This window comes from Aphelocoma coerulescens (assembly GCF_041296385.1).
Source record: "Aphelocoma coerulescens isolate FSJ_1873_10779 chromosome Z unlocalized genomic scaffold, UR_Acoe_1.0 ChrZ, whole genome shotgun sequence".
Taxonomy (NCBI): domain Eukaryota; kingdom Metazoa; phylum Chordata; class Aves; order Passeriformes; family Corvidae; genus Aphelocoma; species Aphelocoma coerulescens.
Genome location: NW_027184085.1, coordinates 39,807,230 through 39,823,089, shown reverse-complemented (window position 1 = coordinate 39,823,089; position 15,860 = coordinate 39,807,230). Strand labels below are relative to the sequence as shown.

The 15,860-nt window shown below is 36.3% G+C and overlaps 1 protein-coding gene across 1 annotated transcript in view; it reads right to left on the bottom strand.

Annotated features, from left to right (window-relative positions):
* The window catches only part of LRRC2 (leucine rich repeat containing 2), an 80,227-nt gene that overhangs the window by 53,832 nt on the left and 10,535 nt on the right, over nucleotides 1–15,860 (bottom strand). The window contains exons 2-3 of the mRNA XM_069001403.1: nucleotides 15,542–15,687; nucleotides 3,974–4,184 (exon numbers count right to left, since the gene is read on the bottom strand). Of these exons, the coding sequence (XP_068857504.1) occupies nucleotides 3,974–4,184; nucleotides 15,542–15,666 (336 nt within the window). The 5' untranslated portion in view covers nucleotides 15,667–15,687. The remainder of the gene's footprint in view (nucleotides 1–3,973; nucleotides 4,185–15,541; nucleotides 15,688–15,860) is intronic.

Genomic DNA, 15,860 nt, shown 5'->3' with positions numbered 1-15,860 from the left:
CAGCCCATTCCAAAGACCAATTACTCCTTTTGTGAAGAAGTTTTTCCTAATGTCCAGCCTAAAATATTTGCCTGGTATGTAAAAGGGAGACAAGGACCCCTGAACCTTAAGGATGCTGTCAAAGAATGCCAGCCAGATGGAGTTGTGACAGACAAAGGTAAGACTATCTCATCAATGTAGCTATCAACCACTGCCCGCAGGCTGAAGGTAACTACATGGACAGGCATGGCTAAACCAGAACTCAAGTTACAGAATGTCTTTCAGACTCAGAGGGACTTGCTGAGTACTTGTTCTTCAAGCACAGAGGCTTCGTACTAGTTCTACTTCCAGTACTGTTGATCCACAAGGAAATATGGATCTGCATAAAGAGAATACAATTTTTTTCAGAATTCATATACTGTAAAATTAAGCCCTAGTCTCTTTAGCTACTACTTTGTGCCTATTTGTTCAACCTAATAGTTGTTGTGGGAGCTTTTTGCTTTTGTGTGAGCTACACAAAACATTTTAGTGTGTCATTTGCTGTTGCAATCTAGCATTTTCTCCTTCTGTTTTCCTGGCATCAAAATAGTATTCATTTATGTACTTATCCCTTGCAAGACATGCCCAGTGCTAGCTGTATCCTGTTTAACACTGTTATTCTTACTTCTAAGAAAACCTGATTTGTACTTGATTCTTCTTATTTCCAGTCTCTTTTCACTGATCTCACTGTCACTCTAGCTTTGTTAAAAAGCCCAAACTGAGCTGCTTCCTTGTGTTCTTTAAGACTGTGTCATAATTCCTTGGCTTTTAATCCATAAATCACTCACTTTATTCATCTTCTTCACAGAAATATGTGCCTTTAAGGAGGCCTATAATCACGAACACTAGAAGTAAAACTGTACCCAAAAGTATCAAAGGCTAATCATTACAAAATTATTACCCTTTTTTCCCCCTCACTATTTTCTTGCTGTTAAAGACCTTTATTTTTTCTCAGATGTGTTAAAATAATTACTTTGCAAGTACAAGGAACAGTGGGTCTCCACCTAATGAAAATACATTATTATATCCATAATATTTGAGAGGTGGGAAAAAAGTGCCACGAGGTCTCAAAGGAAGGAATTCCTATTAGGAATTCAAAATGTGTGATCTGTTCTGATTTTCAGCTTTACTAAGGTTCTCAGAAGAAGGTCTGACATTATTTTCAAAAATGCATGATCCAGATTATTTTCAAAATATTTTTTCCGAGCTATCCCAAACTCTTGTGGCTGGGTGAATATTGTTGCCTATCCACAAGTACTCTGGCTGTGCAGGGTATCCTCAGAGATAAGGAGAGACCACGTTCCCTAGGTGCCAGCCAGCCTCATGGTGCTTCTGCTGAAGATATTGACTACATCCCTCAACTGCTAGGTTAATGTTTTTTCTCAATGAACTTATGGGTCTTCTCCAGCCTAAATACTTCTATGATTCCATCCATTTTTAACCTCCTACTCAACAATGCAGAATCAGTAAGCCAGATGCTCTGTGGATATCGAGGACAAAGCAGCAGCTTCCTTCTGACAAGACTACATTTTTACCATCTAGACATCCTGGGCACTCTGACGCTGAGGCCTATGAGAAGGATGTGGTAAAGCCATATCCTTATGCTGGAGATTACTCCTCTGTGAAACTTAACTTCCCAGAAGACATAAAAAGAACTGGTATAGCCCAGAAGCAAGCCTTGTTCTCAAAATGAAACCTCTAAGTCACACCAGCAACCTACTCAGATTTAGCTATCAACTGTCTAGAGGATATATTACTGCTTCATTGATGAGAGGAAAGGGGAAACATAATAGAAATACTTATCAGGTAAAAGGAAGATAGAAGATTCAGCAGCTCGTCCCCAAATGGATACTTTACAGGACTGTGCTGTTTGCTGCTGCCAATGGTAAGTGCCAAGTCAACAGCAAATCCAGCTGGTTATGTGCCCGTAAATCTGCACAGGTAATCCCAGCTCTGACTCCTCCAAGTCCCTGAGTGCTTAATCACTGAAACTTTCAACTCATAGATGTATTTGATGTGTGCAAAACACATCAAAAAACTAAACCACAATAGACACCACAGCTCCCAGCTACATAACGTACAGGCTTCTCTGAGGAAACTGTCATATGTCCACAGAATTTTTTAATGTGCAGATTGCTAGACTGTGCAGCATTGGGTTTATAGTCTGAAAATTCATTTTGTTTAAATGTGAATTACTTTCTTTTTGTGAGAAAGTAACAGGGAGAAACAGTATAGTATCTGATTCTGTCTTTGGTTCAGAAGCACCAATTCAGATTTTAAAAAAACAAAATGAGTGGTATGATTTGTATAACATAAAAACTTTACAAAATTTTTGCAGTAAGTGGATATACACTTCTTTCAGAACTTTGTCAAGTGAGTTTTCACAATTTTAAAATAATTTTCAGCTGTTAGAAAGTGACATTTCTTTTTGATTTTAAAGGAGCACTGACCTTTAAATAAATAATCTGTGATTGTATCTTTTTTTGCAGACATTTGAACTATGTCACAATTCATTGTTGAAACAGGACACCCACTTTAGCTAGGCTAGAGCTGGACCATGAGACTTGATGTCTGTTTGATGTGGCCACACTGAGCATCCGATAAGGAGATATCAAAGCCCATGGTGGTTAGGAATGTACTGCTCAAGGTGGCATAGTGTACATAACAGTACACCAATTTCTCTTAAATGGGATTTTTCAGAATGTCAAATTAAAATTAAATACTCTGTAAAACAGAACAAAATGTGTGTTTTATTTTGCCTCCTGATGTAAAGTCTAGCTTATGGTGACAAAGCAAAATTTTAATGGTTTGGCAAAAGAGAATAAGCAAAAGAAAAGTTTAATTATGCAACTCTTCCCTGGTGCACTGAGGATATTTGCAGTTTCTACTATATCAGTGTCTAAGGAGCTGTAATCTCTTCTTTTTTCCTAAGGTACCTCTAAGCTAAGGTTTATAATACCCAAAAGAATGCAGTATTTGACTACACATCTTAAACATCACTTTCAAAATCCCAAGTTCTTGAATGAAGAGATGTGATAACTCTCCAGCAAGCAGTCCTATCACATCAATGATTGATATCAGCTGAAGAAAGAGTATCCTTAGTAGAGCTGAATGGGAACCAGGGTTTTCTATAGTCCAGAAATTTTTCGCTGTTCTAGGTTTATTCAAAAAGAAATTAAAGCAAGAAAAAAATGAAAACTGAAAAAGAAAACACCATCAGATTCAAAATCAAATCTAGGTAATGTTATACTTCAGGTCAATCAAAAAATAATTCTAGCTTTTCTTATCAATTAACATTTTGACTTATTTTTTTTAATGAGAATGCTACAGAAAAGTAAAAATTTTGATTTCACATAATAAATAATGTGGTGTTTCTCTGAATACATATCAATCAAGGCTTTTACAACTCCAGAAAGCTTCAGAACAGCTCTAACCCACCACTAGCTCAATTTCAAGCCAGCACTAACTCACATCTTACCTGCAAACTGGTATTTCACATCAAACATATCTGCAAGTCAAGTGTGCTTTTTTTTCAATAAGACCATTGTGGATTGATGCTAATATTAGTTTCAAACTGAGCAGAGCTTGAGAAAGTGTTACCAGACCATTAGAGCAAGAACACAGATCTCTGATTAGTCGAAAACAGCAATAAGACAACAAACATTATTTTCATCTCTCTTCACCCAACTGGGAATTTTAGCATAAGATAACCTTATTGCTCATACCAAAATTTTTGAGAGGGCTAAATTACATGTATCAGCAGAGAATTTAAAATACGCATACCTGAAAACTAAACCACTAGTTCAGGCTGAGGTAGAAAATGCTTTAGTCACTTCTAACACTGTGAAAAAGCTTCAACTTAATATGCATTTCCCACTAAAAAAAAAAGCAGTGATTAAAAGATAAAGACACCCAAACTCTTCACCAACAGAAACATATTTTCCATTCTATTTACCGTCCACTGCTCTCCAGAAAGCTGAAAAATAAACTTGTTTTGTTCCTTATTTGTTCCATCTGGCGAAGCACGACTCTTCTTGAGCTGAGGAGTCTTTCCATAAGTGTCCAGATCCTTCTCATTGATGTCTACAAAGCCATTCTTGAGGTATTTTGATTGAGGAATACCTTTCTTACGGCACTCTAGTATCAAATTCCATTCCTGTTTTATCCTGAAATAGTGCCAAAAAAAGTTTATGTGAATCAGCTGAAAAAATATGGCAGGTAAGTTCTAAAGCTTAATCTGTGTTTGCACAAGTACTTCACAAAATATAATTATTCGTCTAAGGTATTGGCTATTTTTTATATCTCTGTTTTAAAAAGGTGCATTTCCTGGAGTTACACGAAGATTTTCTAGACATACATATAGATTTCAAATGATCAGGATTTCATTCACTGACTACAATACAGTGAAGCCCAGAGAATAATCGAAAAGTGGAGACTGAGCAAACTGTTGTGGAAAAGAGGAAAAATTATGCTATTCAATTTGATAGGAGAGAAAATATATTCTCACAGAACAAGTTATATGCATAAACAAAATCAAGTACCTGGTGATACATGAAAACATTTTCCTAGGGGGAAAAAAAGTGAGAAGTGCCTTTTTCCCCTGCCCTTTCTTGTTCAAGTATAAAGATTTATTTTAATTTTTACACCAATAACTTCAAAGTTATTACATGACAACTGATTTCAGATTCAATTTCACTGTAACTTCTGTACCACCTTCAAGGCAAACTTTTCTCTTGTATCTTCAGGAGCAAATTCAATTTGACATTACTAAGCATTGTCAAAAGCTCATGCTTCTAGTTAGGAGAGATTTATTTCTTCTTACTCAATTAAAGAACTGGTTAATTAACAGAAGCAAGCCTTCCTTACACCAAAATAAGACTCTGCAAGGCCTTTTGTATGATAAATCTGACTTCACACTTTGGATTCTAGATCCTGTGGTACACGAGACTCATTTATGTCATCCTCATCCTCTGATAGAAATCTTAATCTAAAGGATTGACGAAAATTGACAGCTGAAGAAGGACAAAAAGTTCAGAATAAAGTACCCCTAGAGAAAGTAAATACATCATGTCCTAGAAAGAGAATTACATGAAAGTTTATAAAGTTCAAATAGAAAGCAACAAAACCTTTACATGTATTACCACTTAGTCATGAGATTTTTCTCTACAATGTTAAGATAGAAAAAAAAATCACATGAAACAGAATCATAGAATCGTGGAATTATTTGGGTTGGAAGGGACATTGAAGATTATCTAGTTCCAGCCCCACCACCACAGGGACACCTTCCACTAGACCAGGTTGCTCAAGTTCCCCCTCAGCCACAAAGGAGGCTTGAACACTTCCAGGGATGCGGCATCCACAGCTTCTCTGAGGAACTTGTTTCACTGCCTCATTACCCTCACAGTAAAGAATTTCTTCCTAATATCTAATATAAACCTACTCTCTTTCAGTTTGAAGCCATTCTCCCGTGTCTTGGCACTACAGCTCTTGATGAAGAGATTCTCTCTGGCTTCCCTGTAGCCCCCCTTCAGATAATGGAAGCTTGCTATGAGATCTCCAAGCAACTTTCTCTTCTCCAGGCTGAACAACCCAAACTTTCTCAGCCTGTCTTCATAAGGGAGATGATCCAGTCCTCCTCTCAACTTTGTGGTCTCCTCTGGACTTTCTCCAACAATTCCATGTTGTTTCTATTTTGGGGGCACCAGAGCTGGATGTGGGGTCTCACAAGAGCAGAGTAGAGGGGTAGAATCACCTCCCTCGGTCTGCTTTTGATGCAGCCCAGGACACAGTTGCTTTCTGGGCTGTGAACACACATTGCTGGTTCATGTTTAGTTTATTGTCAAGTATCACCTGCAAGTCCTTCTCCTCAGGGCTGCTCTCAATCAATTCTATTCCCAGCCTGTAAATATGCCTGAGATTGCCTCGACCCAGGTGTAGGACCTTGCACTTCACTTTGTTGAACTTCATGAGTTTTGCATAAACCCACCTCTCAAGCCTGTCAAGGTCCCTCTGGCTGACATCCCTTCCCTCCAGCGTGTCTGCATCACACACCTTGGTGTTGTCAGTGAACTTGCTGAGGGTGCCCTCAATCCCACTGTCCATGTCACCAAAGAAAAGATGCTGAGCAGTGTCAGCCCCAACACTGACTCCTGAGGGACACCAGTTGTCACCAAGTCCATCCGTCAAAATCCATGACCCCCTATTTAGAGTCAAAGATGTCATTCAAGACAGCACTGAACACTGTATAAGTCCAGGTAGATGATGCCAATTGCTTTTGCCCCTATCCACCAATGCCATGGCTCCATCATAAAAGACCCCCAAATTTGTCAGAATTAAAACCAGAATGTCTTGTTTTAAGTCACATACAAGAAACCAGTTACAAACTTAGGTACAAGAAGCATGTCCCAAAATCTTGTTGAAATAAATAATTTTTGGACACTCGTAGCAAGGTATGAAACTGCAGCGCAGAACACTCTTATGGAAATACGGCAGCACTGACTTCATGCTATCAAAATAAGTCTTCAGAGAGCAAAACTGCATGCCTAGATAGAAAGGTTTTACTGAGACAGTTGTATACATTGTGTCACTTACAGAAATCTCAGGGGATGTTAGAGGAGCTTGAAGGCAGAGTGCAGCAATGGCAAAGACAAATACAGAGCACAGGGACACACTGCAGGCACTTTGTACACTTTTGGAAAATACATATAACCATTTATCAGAGGAGCAAGCCTGAGGGACCACCAGAGGACAGTTTCAAGGAGCAGCACACTACACATGGCACACAAGAGAACTGCAGAAAGCCCCTTCTGTAATGACTGCAATGTATTCCCAAGTGACGTCTTTATAAAGGGAAAGTACAGAAAAGCACCTTCTACAAATATTTCAGAGGGTGAATCAACAGAGAGGTTGTTTAAAAGCTAGCTCACTGGATAAAGTGTTAACAGACTACCTGAAGACACCAAAAACTCAGACTAAGTACATTCTAATGATGACAGTAAGGATCTATTTCTCCCTTATTTAAAAAATAACAAAAATATTTTTAAAAGATAAAATTGTATTTATCTTCAAATGAAAAAATTTAGAAGGAAATATAAGCTGTGATTAACACAGAAAAAGGAAATGAAGCTACTACAGGTATGTAAATTAGTAGGAAAAGGATTTGTAGCATATCAGAAGACAGAAGCCTCAGAAAGATGATGGGAACCATAGTTTCTCAAAATGTGAAAGGAGAAATAAAGGAATGGTTAAAGAAGTTATTGATAGCTGAGGAAGTGTTACTCATTCTTGGCTTCAGTTTTCATTAGAGAGATCAGAATGCACTTCATAAGCAGACATCTGGAAGAACTTTTGGTATTAAAAGCATCAATAGAGGAGGTGTGAGAATACTAAAATATATTTGAAATAACTCTCCCAGTTTCTGTCAGTGTCTACTGCACCTGGAATGTTTCATACCACAGCAAGCTGTGATATGTAAACGAGTCAAGAAAAAAAAGACTGGACAGACAGAAAAGCATTCAGCCCAGGGAGTCCCTAGAGTGGACTAAAGGTGCTAGCACAGTCAAGGAAGAGTCCACCAACTATGCACAATATCTTCACAAGTCTTTTCTGAATTTACTTGATATGACAAAGACAAGAAAATAGGTTAAAAGAGATGCAGCTTCTTAGCCCATACTGTGATATCTCAACAAGCTGTAGCTAATATTTCTAAATTTTCTATTACAGAGGGACAGATATCCAAACACCTGATTTCACTAAGCAGCCCTACTAAAGGTATCCCCACCAGTTGCAGTCTAGAAGGGCTCAGATGACAGAGTTCTCCATATCAGCAGACATGATAGTTCAAACACTTTCAGATGCTTTGACACATGAGCCAATCCAATTTTTAGTGTTGATCTTAACTATTCAATCTGTCATTTGAACCCTAGAAACTGCCAACACAACAGAGTGTGGACATTTTAATGGCAAGAGACCACTAGGAAAAGCTACAAAACAGTATCTTCATACACTATAAGGAAAAAAAACCAGTCCCAAACCACCTACTCACATTTTGTTCCAAAACTTGTCTATCAGTGAGCATAGCTAAATAATTATAAAAGCTCTGTATTGATGGGAAAATAAGTGGTATGGGAAGGGTGCTAAATGAATCTCAAGGAAGACAACAAAAGTATCTGAACAATTAAGAGTCAGGAGCCAGAAGGACCATAGGATCAAATACCTAGAATTATTTTTTCTTAAATATTCCAAGTTTTACTTACCACGGCCATACTGCTCTTTCTCACATTCTCCAGTCCTCCACCTATAGCTTTTTTGTCCTTCTATGAAGCTTAACTCTGCATCACTACCCTCTCATTTCCATGGAATTCCTTCATTTTCTACCAAAGCAATAAATATTTCACTCCGTGCATAATTATTGCACTGAAAAAACTTGCCCACAAAATGGGCAGTTTTTGTATTCATTGCTCTTCTCTCAAGCACAAAAATGACTGACTTATTCCTCACAGTATAAATTCTAAGGTTAAAAATTTTAAAAACAGAAAGAAGAGGTCAAAAAGTTTAATTCACTAAAAAGTAAGCTGCATCAGTGCCAGCTCTCTTAGGTAGACCCCAGGAACACTACAGCAGAGGGCTCAGATCTAAAATTTTACTCTGTCAAAACAAGAAACGTAAAAAATGGAAGAAGGGAACTACAGTAAAGCTGAAAAAAACAAACTGCCCTCTGACAGTCTGCTGATAATATATACAAAACACAAAACTCAGGAGGTCATTGCTAGCCAAGTAAAATATAATGCATGTAACAAAAATGGCTATTAAGCAAATCAGTCAGTGAAGCATTTACCTCAGAAGAAAGACAGGGGTCAAAAATAAAACCTGGTAGGGAATTCAGCGTGTATATTGCACACTGATACGAAAGTCCTGTGTCAAATTTCTTCTTTACTCATACATTAAGTTAATGGAAACATGCTCTGTTAAGCTTTTAAAGAATGCAAGTATTGAGTGCAAGCACATTTAGAACAGATGGAAAGAGAATTAATAATGAAGCAACAAAAGTGCATAATTTTGTACAGTGCATCTCAGAATGAAACATTATATTTCCCATGGCAAAGGGTCTAATAAGTTACAACACCTGCCTGTACTCTTGGGTTACATGCTAACCAAATTAATCACTATGAGCCTTACTGGTCTGGAGTTGTGACTTATATCAAGCCAGTGTGCATCACGAAGCAAAGATGACAAAGCTGTAAATTTGCAGGTCCGGTTGAGATCAAACCAAAGGGATCTATTTGGCTACATGGTTGTCATTCTGCTCTGTCATCGTAAAAAAAATGAGGTGATGGTACTTTTTATGGGATCATTACCAAAATAATGACATTTTAAGTCTTCATTTGGTGACAATCCTCAGACAAGACAGAATTTCCACCAGGTTTGTCATATCTGGAGGCTACTACATGAATCTTCAGGAAAGATATCTAAAAGAAAAGGCCTCTAAACCAATGGGGTAAAAAGAGAAAAGAAATCTCCACAAAAATAAAATAATCTTCTAAATACTAATACACTTTTAGAGAAATTAAATTTCTGGTCTTGACAATTTAAAGACTCCTGATGTTCCAGAAACACATTTTCACAGTTGACAAATGAGTTACAAAATCACAGCTCTCCTGAAGTTTATGTCTTTTTAATACTATTTAACAATAAAATATTTTTGCCTTCCTCTACGCCTTGATCAAACGGTTTCAGTCAGATTAAAGAAACAACAATCATTTTCAGTATTAAGAAAGTTGAAGACAGTCAAGTCAAGCCTAATTTATGTGGGAATATGAAAACAAAAAAAATATTTTTCCTGGACAAAGGGCCAGATGAGATCTAAGGTTCTAAATCAGCTAACTACTCCAGTATTTCCACTTCAATCATACATATAGTTCCACTAATTTTAAAAAAGGCTTGTTGCATGCTGCTTATGTTTGTCAAAAAAAAAAGTTACATATCATACCTATACATCTGTAACACAAAAGCACATGTGTCACTAAGGCAGATATATGTGGTATAGAGGAAATTTTACTCTGGCAAGCTATTTTCCAATACATTTCCATTTTCCAGTGAGCTTTCAGGACAATACACTATAGTTATGAAATGGGATCAGCAGGGAAATAGAAGATTCAAGTATTTCCATTTTAATTAGTCCTGAATTTCACTTCAGGTAATCATTTCCCAAATGCTACTTCACTATTGGAGTATACATTCAGAAAAAAGATTCACAGCATATAATTTTTTAATTATTACACATATTTCTTTTCAAGGATGTGAGAGTTCCCTGCTTGAAATTTTATTTTCTCCAACAAAATTCTCCATCTAATCAACCTGATGCAAAGAGTTACTGTATAATTAGTTCAGTGGTTGGACCTTTCAAAGGAACAACCAGCTTGGAAAGGAAGTGTGCTTCGGTAGGGGTTTCAGAGCCATTGAAGCTAATGAGGAGTAACTGGGTTTCTTTGAATTGCTCTTCCTTCAGCAGTTATCCTCTGCTCAACGTCTGCTTAGCAGCTTTTGGGGAAAAGTTATGATTCTTAGGTAAGGAAAGGAAGTTTCGTTAGATGGCACTATTTCCTCTAAACCAGGACAGAAGAATTGACCAGGACACTACATGATGACACCAGCTGAGAACTCCTGAGCAATGTTTAAATCAGAATCACTAGCCATGTAGGATCATTAAATAGTCGTATGGAATTTTTAGAAGAGCATCGCAGTAAAACTTGAGCTCAGCCCAGAATAATATTCCTGATGGATGAGTAACATTTGCTTCAAATTCAATTGGATTGATTCAATTTCAGTATCACTGCCAGGCTCTTCCCTCCGTTTTAAAGGATTGTGGCTAAACAACAGCTTTTATCTTACAATGCACTTCTGTGCATTACTTAAGACACACAGTCTGTCTGCACAAAGTCAAATAACTTAGTATATTTATTAATGCTGCAGATTGAAACCAAACTTTTTGCCTATAATTTGTGTTTGGGGCCAAGGAACTCCCAGCTTGAGTTTTAGACTTGCTTGGAAAAAGTTCTGCATTGGGTATTGAGTAGGAGAATAAAGATAAACATAACAAATAAAATCTTAGTTCAGGTACAAATAGAGTTATAACACTGAAGTTTGGCAGAGAGATAGAGACAAATCTTTTTTATTGGACAAAAGTGTAACCTTTCAGGGAAAAAAGTCAGTCTGCCTGCAGAGTGTAGTTTGCTGTTTTGCTTTTTACTTTTAATATTCGGGAAGCATATAACTCAAAAAGTAATACATGCACATTTAAGTAGTCAGACCTCGAGGAGATATTTTTGGAGAAGAGACACACTGGAAGAGGTAGCTGAACAACCTTTAATTTTTGCTGCATGTTTGTGGGTGGACAGAGCAGGCTGTGCCATTTCACAACAAAGATTTAGATAGCTAATCTGGGCAAACAGCTCTGGCATTTCCTCACTTGAATGCTTAATTTGTTAGCCTTCAGATTTATCTTACCTGCTTTTCACACAAATGACAAAACACGTTGCAACCCTTCAAAAAAAAAATCTAACTGTAAATTTTTATTCTTATTCCCTTAAAAAAAAAAAAGAGAGAGAAAAGAAAACAAGTAGAAAAGAAATCTCAATGTGGAAAATTGTCGTATCACATCAAGTTCATCTGACAACATTCAGGATTTTGAACAATCTTTTATTGTTCCCCACAACCATGCTCTAGAAGATTAAACATAAAACAGTGCTATAAATACAAACTTCTTTCCATAATATGCACTTTCATAAACATATAGAAAATCTCAGCACAGTGGACATATTTTCTAACATTGTGTTTCATATTCTATGGGAGATTTCGACTGGGCTTCTCTGATGGGATCAAGAGCATGAAGTAAAATGAAAATAAGTCTACCGGACACTGTCCTATTTCTTTTTCTTTTATATTCAGTTGCTGGTTTATATGTGTTCTTTAAACTGCCATACTTTCACAGTCCCACAAAACCAAAAATTTATCTGATACCAATACCTCAGAAGGCCAGTATTCTCACTAGTTGGTTGTCCAGAATGAGATTTCACTGGCTGGTTGCTTAAATATCTGCCCTATAAACAAATCTTTACAAGACCTCACCATTAATGCACAGTTGAAGCTTTTAATTTATTTGTGAGATTTTCCTAAGAAAATCTTCATTCAAAAAATATCTTACAAGTTACTGTTTAATGATGCTGCATGAACTAAATTAACTTGCCCTAAGGCAAAAACAGTTCCCTAGAGGTTAACTGGCAGTTTATCTTTGAATACTACATACTACATTTCACTGCATATTATCAGGTCATTTTACATAGTAACACTGCATATAAAGGAACTGCAAAATCTCGAAGACATTAGCAAATTATAACCTCTTTGAGAAAAATGGGGTTTGTTTAAAAAAAAAAAAAAAAAAGGCAGCCTGAAAAGGCCAGATTCCAAACTCTGCTACTTAGGAATTCACTCTGGCTTCTGGAAAAAGCAAATATCTAGAATCTTAAATGCTAAAATGCAGCCCCATTTCAGGAAAGTGCCCCTTGTAAACATCTTTTGGGAATTATCATTTTGGATCAAAGTACTTTCAAAATACTTTATTACTGTGGCACAATATGTACTTGCTTTGATTTCAGTGGATCTGCCTGACAATAGTAAAATTTTGATCTCTGAGTATGATACCTGAATTTAGTTAATGCAGAACTCCATAAAATAATGAAATGTAGTTACATTTTGAAATATTATTTGTATTATTTAATTAGAAATACAATCTAATCTATACTTTAAAGCTAAAAACCAGTGAAGTCTTCTCATATTTTTGGTCCAACATTTGAGAGCACTGAAAAGCACTTAAGAAATAACATGTGAGCTGACATTTAGGACCTAAATGCCAGTGGTCACTTCACATCTCATAAAAAAAAGAGGATTTTCTTTTAACTGAATTTAGCATTTTGTTACTAATATTATTACTTTGACCATTATTCTATCAGCTTTGTTCATTCTATAAGGCCTGAATCATGAGAATGAACACGAACTTTGTTATTTGTTTCAGTGGGTATAATAGTGATCACTCATATTCAGAAGACAAAGTCTAATGTATTTCCTTCTTTTTTCCCAGGACCTCTACAAGTAGAACTAACTGGAAAGCAATCTGAGTGTGTGAAGATGCACAACTATGCAAAGCACAATATGCAATTAGCAATTTAAAAGAAGAAAACAAAAATCTTTTGTGCATGCTGCAGGTGCACCTGGGAACTTTTACTTCTGTGCATTTTATCTCAAATTCCCCATCTTCAGGTGGTACAGGAGGATAAGATAATGAATTTGGACATCATTACTGGAAAAAAAACAGGAAAAGTGCTGAAGCTCCACTCTTTCAGATGGAGGTGTATCTACAACAATTAACCACAGGCAGAAAAACAGGGAGAATGTATTGCTTCTATGGAAAAGACAAGTCAATGTAAGAAATTAGTCTTAACATATGCTACTGACAAAAGACATGGGAGCCCAAATTAGCTACCTCAGAGGACATAACGTGACCCTCTTTCCTTCTTACAGAGAGAATTTACCATGCATCATTTGCTTTTGTACTAGTGAACTCAAAAGTTATCTTCTGCATCACAGAAAACCAAAATCAAACCAAAAATGCGGCAGGGGGATGTCGACATGTTGTCCACATTGGGACAGAAATAAGGTTTGAACAATTTTCATCCCAAATCCTTTCACTTGTCTTTTCCACATAAGGGAAACATAATATGAATATGAAACATAAGGGAAACAGCAAACATCTGTCTCTCCACTGTCATGGTTAAACCCCAGATGGCAACCAAGTACCACACATGCACTTACTCCCCAGCCCCTGGCAGGATGGGCAGGAGAATCAGAAAATAAATATAACATTTCTGCATTAAGAACAGTTTCATAACAGAAACAAAGTAAAAAACAAAGAAAAATAATAATAAACAACAACAAGAGAGAGAAAAAAAAACCAAGAGAAATAAATTATATAAATTATACCCAATACAAGTGTTCACAACCAGCTGACCAACTCATAGTCCATTCCTGAGAAACAATCACTTGCTCATTGCCAACTCCACCAGTTTCTATACTGAGAATAATGTTCTATGGTATGGAATATCATGTTCAGGTCAGCTGTCCTGGCTATGCTTCCTGCCAGCTCTTTATGCAGCCCCTAACTAGCAGAGAATGAGACACAGGAAAGTCCTTGACTTAGCATAAGAACTACTTAGCAACAGTCCAAACAAGTGTGTTATCAACATTATTCTCATACTAAATCCGAAACACGGCACTGTACCAGTTACTAAGAAGAAAACTAACTCCCAGTTATGAAGAAGAAAACTAACTCTATCTTAGCTGAAACCAGGACACAGCTCACACCAAAAAGAAAGCTTATCCTTGCTAGAGAATTCAGTCTGAAGGATGAACTTCTTTTTCCTTTTTTTTTTTTTTTTTTTTTTTTTTTTTTTTTTTTTTTGTTAGGAGAATGGTTTTTAATGTAAGCTTTGGTAGAGATGGGAAATCCAAGACTGCTACTATGGCTGTTTTGAAGAGAAAGGTTCCACAGAAAGAACAGTCAGACTTTGTATTACCCTGGTCTCATCTTAGACCAGCTGCTCTGTTGTCAGGGTAGCTGCACTGGCAGTGAGAATCTATGAGTGAGGGCCTGAAAGCACTGAAACACCACACAAAAGTTCAATACAATTATGTTCTTAAACAGATGCACTGTTTAATCCTATGCATTTTATTTTTGAAACAGAAGGTGATTTTTATTCTTTTTTCTCTTCTCAGAGGGAGGAAATTAATGTCATATGTTTCCAACCTTGCCAACACAATATAATATTTAACAGTGTCTTATGGGAAGCAAAATACTGCTTAAAGAAAAAATTAATTCAATATAATAAAGCAATAAAATTATCAGTGTGTGTAAGCATTGTAGTCAAGGCCTTTAATACCCCAACAAGAAAAAAATAATCAATCAATTCTTATTCTCTTCACTATTAACTATACAGAAGCAATTGAATATGTCCACTAATTTAATTAGTTTTCTTTCTCCTGTCAACTCAACAAAAAGTCTTAAAGTATTTCTTAGTACTGAAACTTATGAGCATGTTCCATAATTAATAAGCCATACTTTCATGCAGCATATGAGAAATAGAAAGGTACAAAATGTGTTATTTTTCTCTTCAATTTATGTCTACAGCAAACAATAAGGTATACCTCTAATATATCACATAGGAAAGAGCAGGAACTAATGAAATACAAGTGTAGTTTGTGCTGCATTTCTCTTTCTGTCATGTAAGGAAAGGAGGAAAGAAGTCATTGAAATCAAACCCAAACCCCAAAATTTTAATAATCAAAAATAAATATTTCATATATTAGTTATATTTATTATATATATTTATATTTAATATATTTAGTATATATCAATGTTAGTGGATAATAAGAATAGATTTGGTTAAAATGAACAACACAAAAGTTGTCTTACTTCTCCAGTGCACTTTTTTCTAATCTTTCTTTCTCCTTCTTCTGACGTTCTTTGTTCTTCTTTACTCGAGTTTCCCACAGTCCTCTTATGACAGAAAAGTCAAATATTATCACCTGATGCCCCATATTGTTGACATTAAGCTTCTCCTGTAAGAACAAGCCAACCCTTCAGAAAAGGAATAACGAGAAAAATAAAGATCCAAACTATCCTGTTTCATTAAAATTATCTGGTGATAAGAGCGGAAGTAATAAGAAATATTAACATAGTATGTTTTCCATCTTACCCAATTTATCTAGGGTTTTGTGCTGGCGTAATCAAT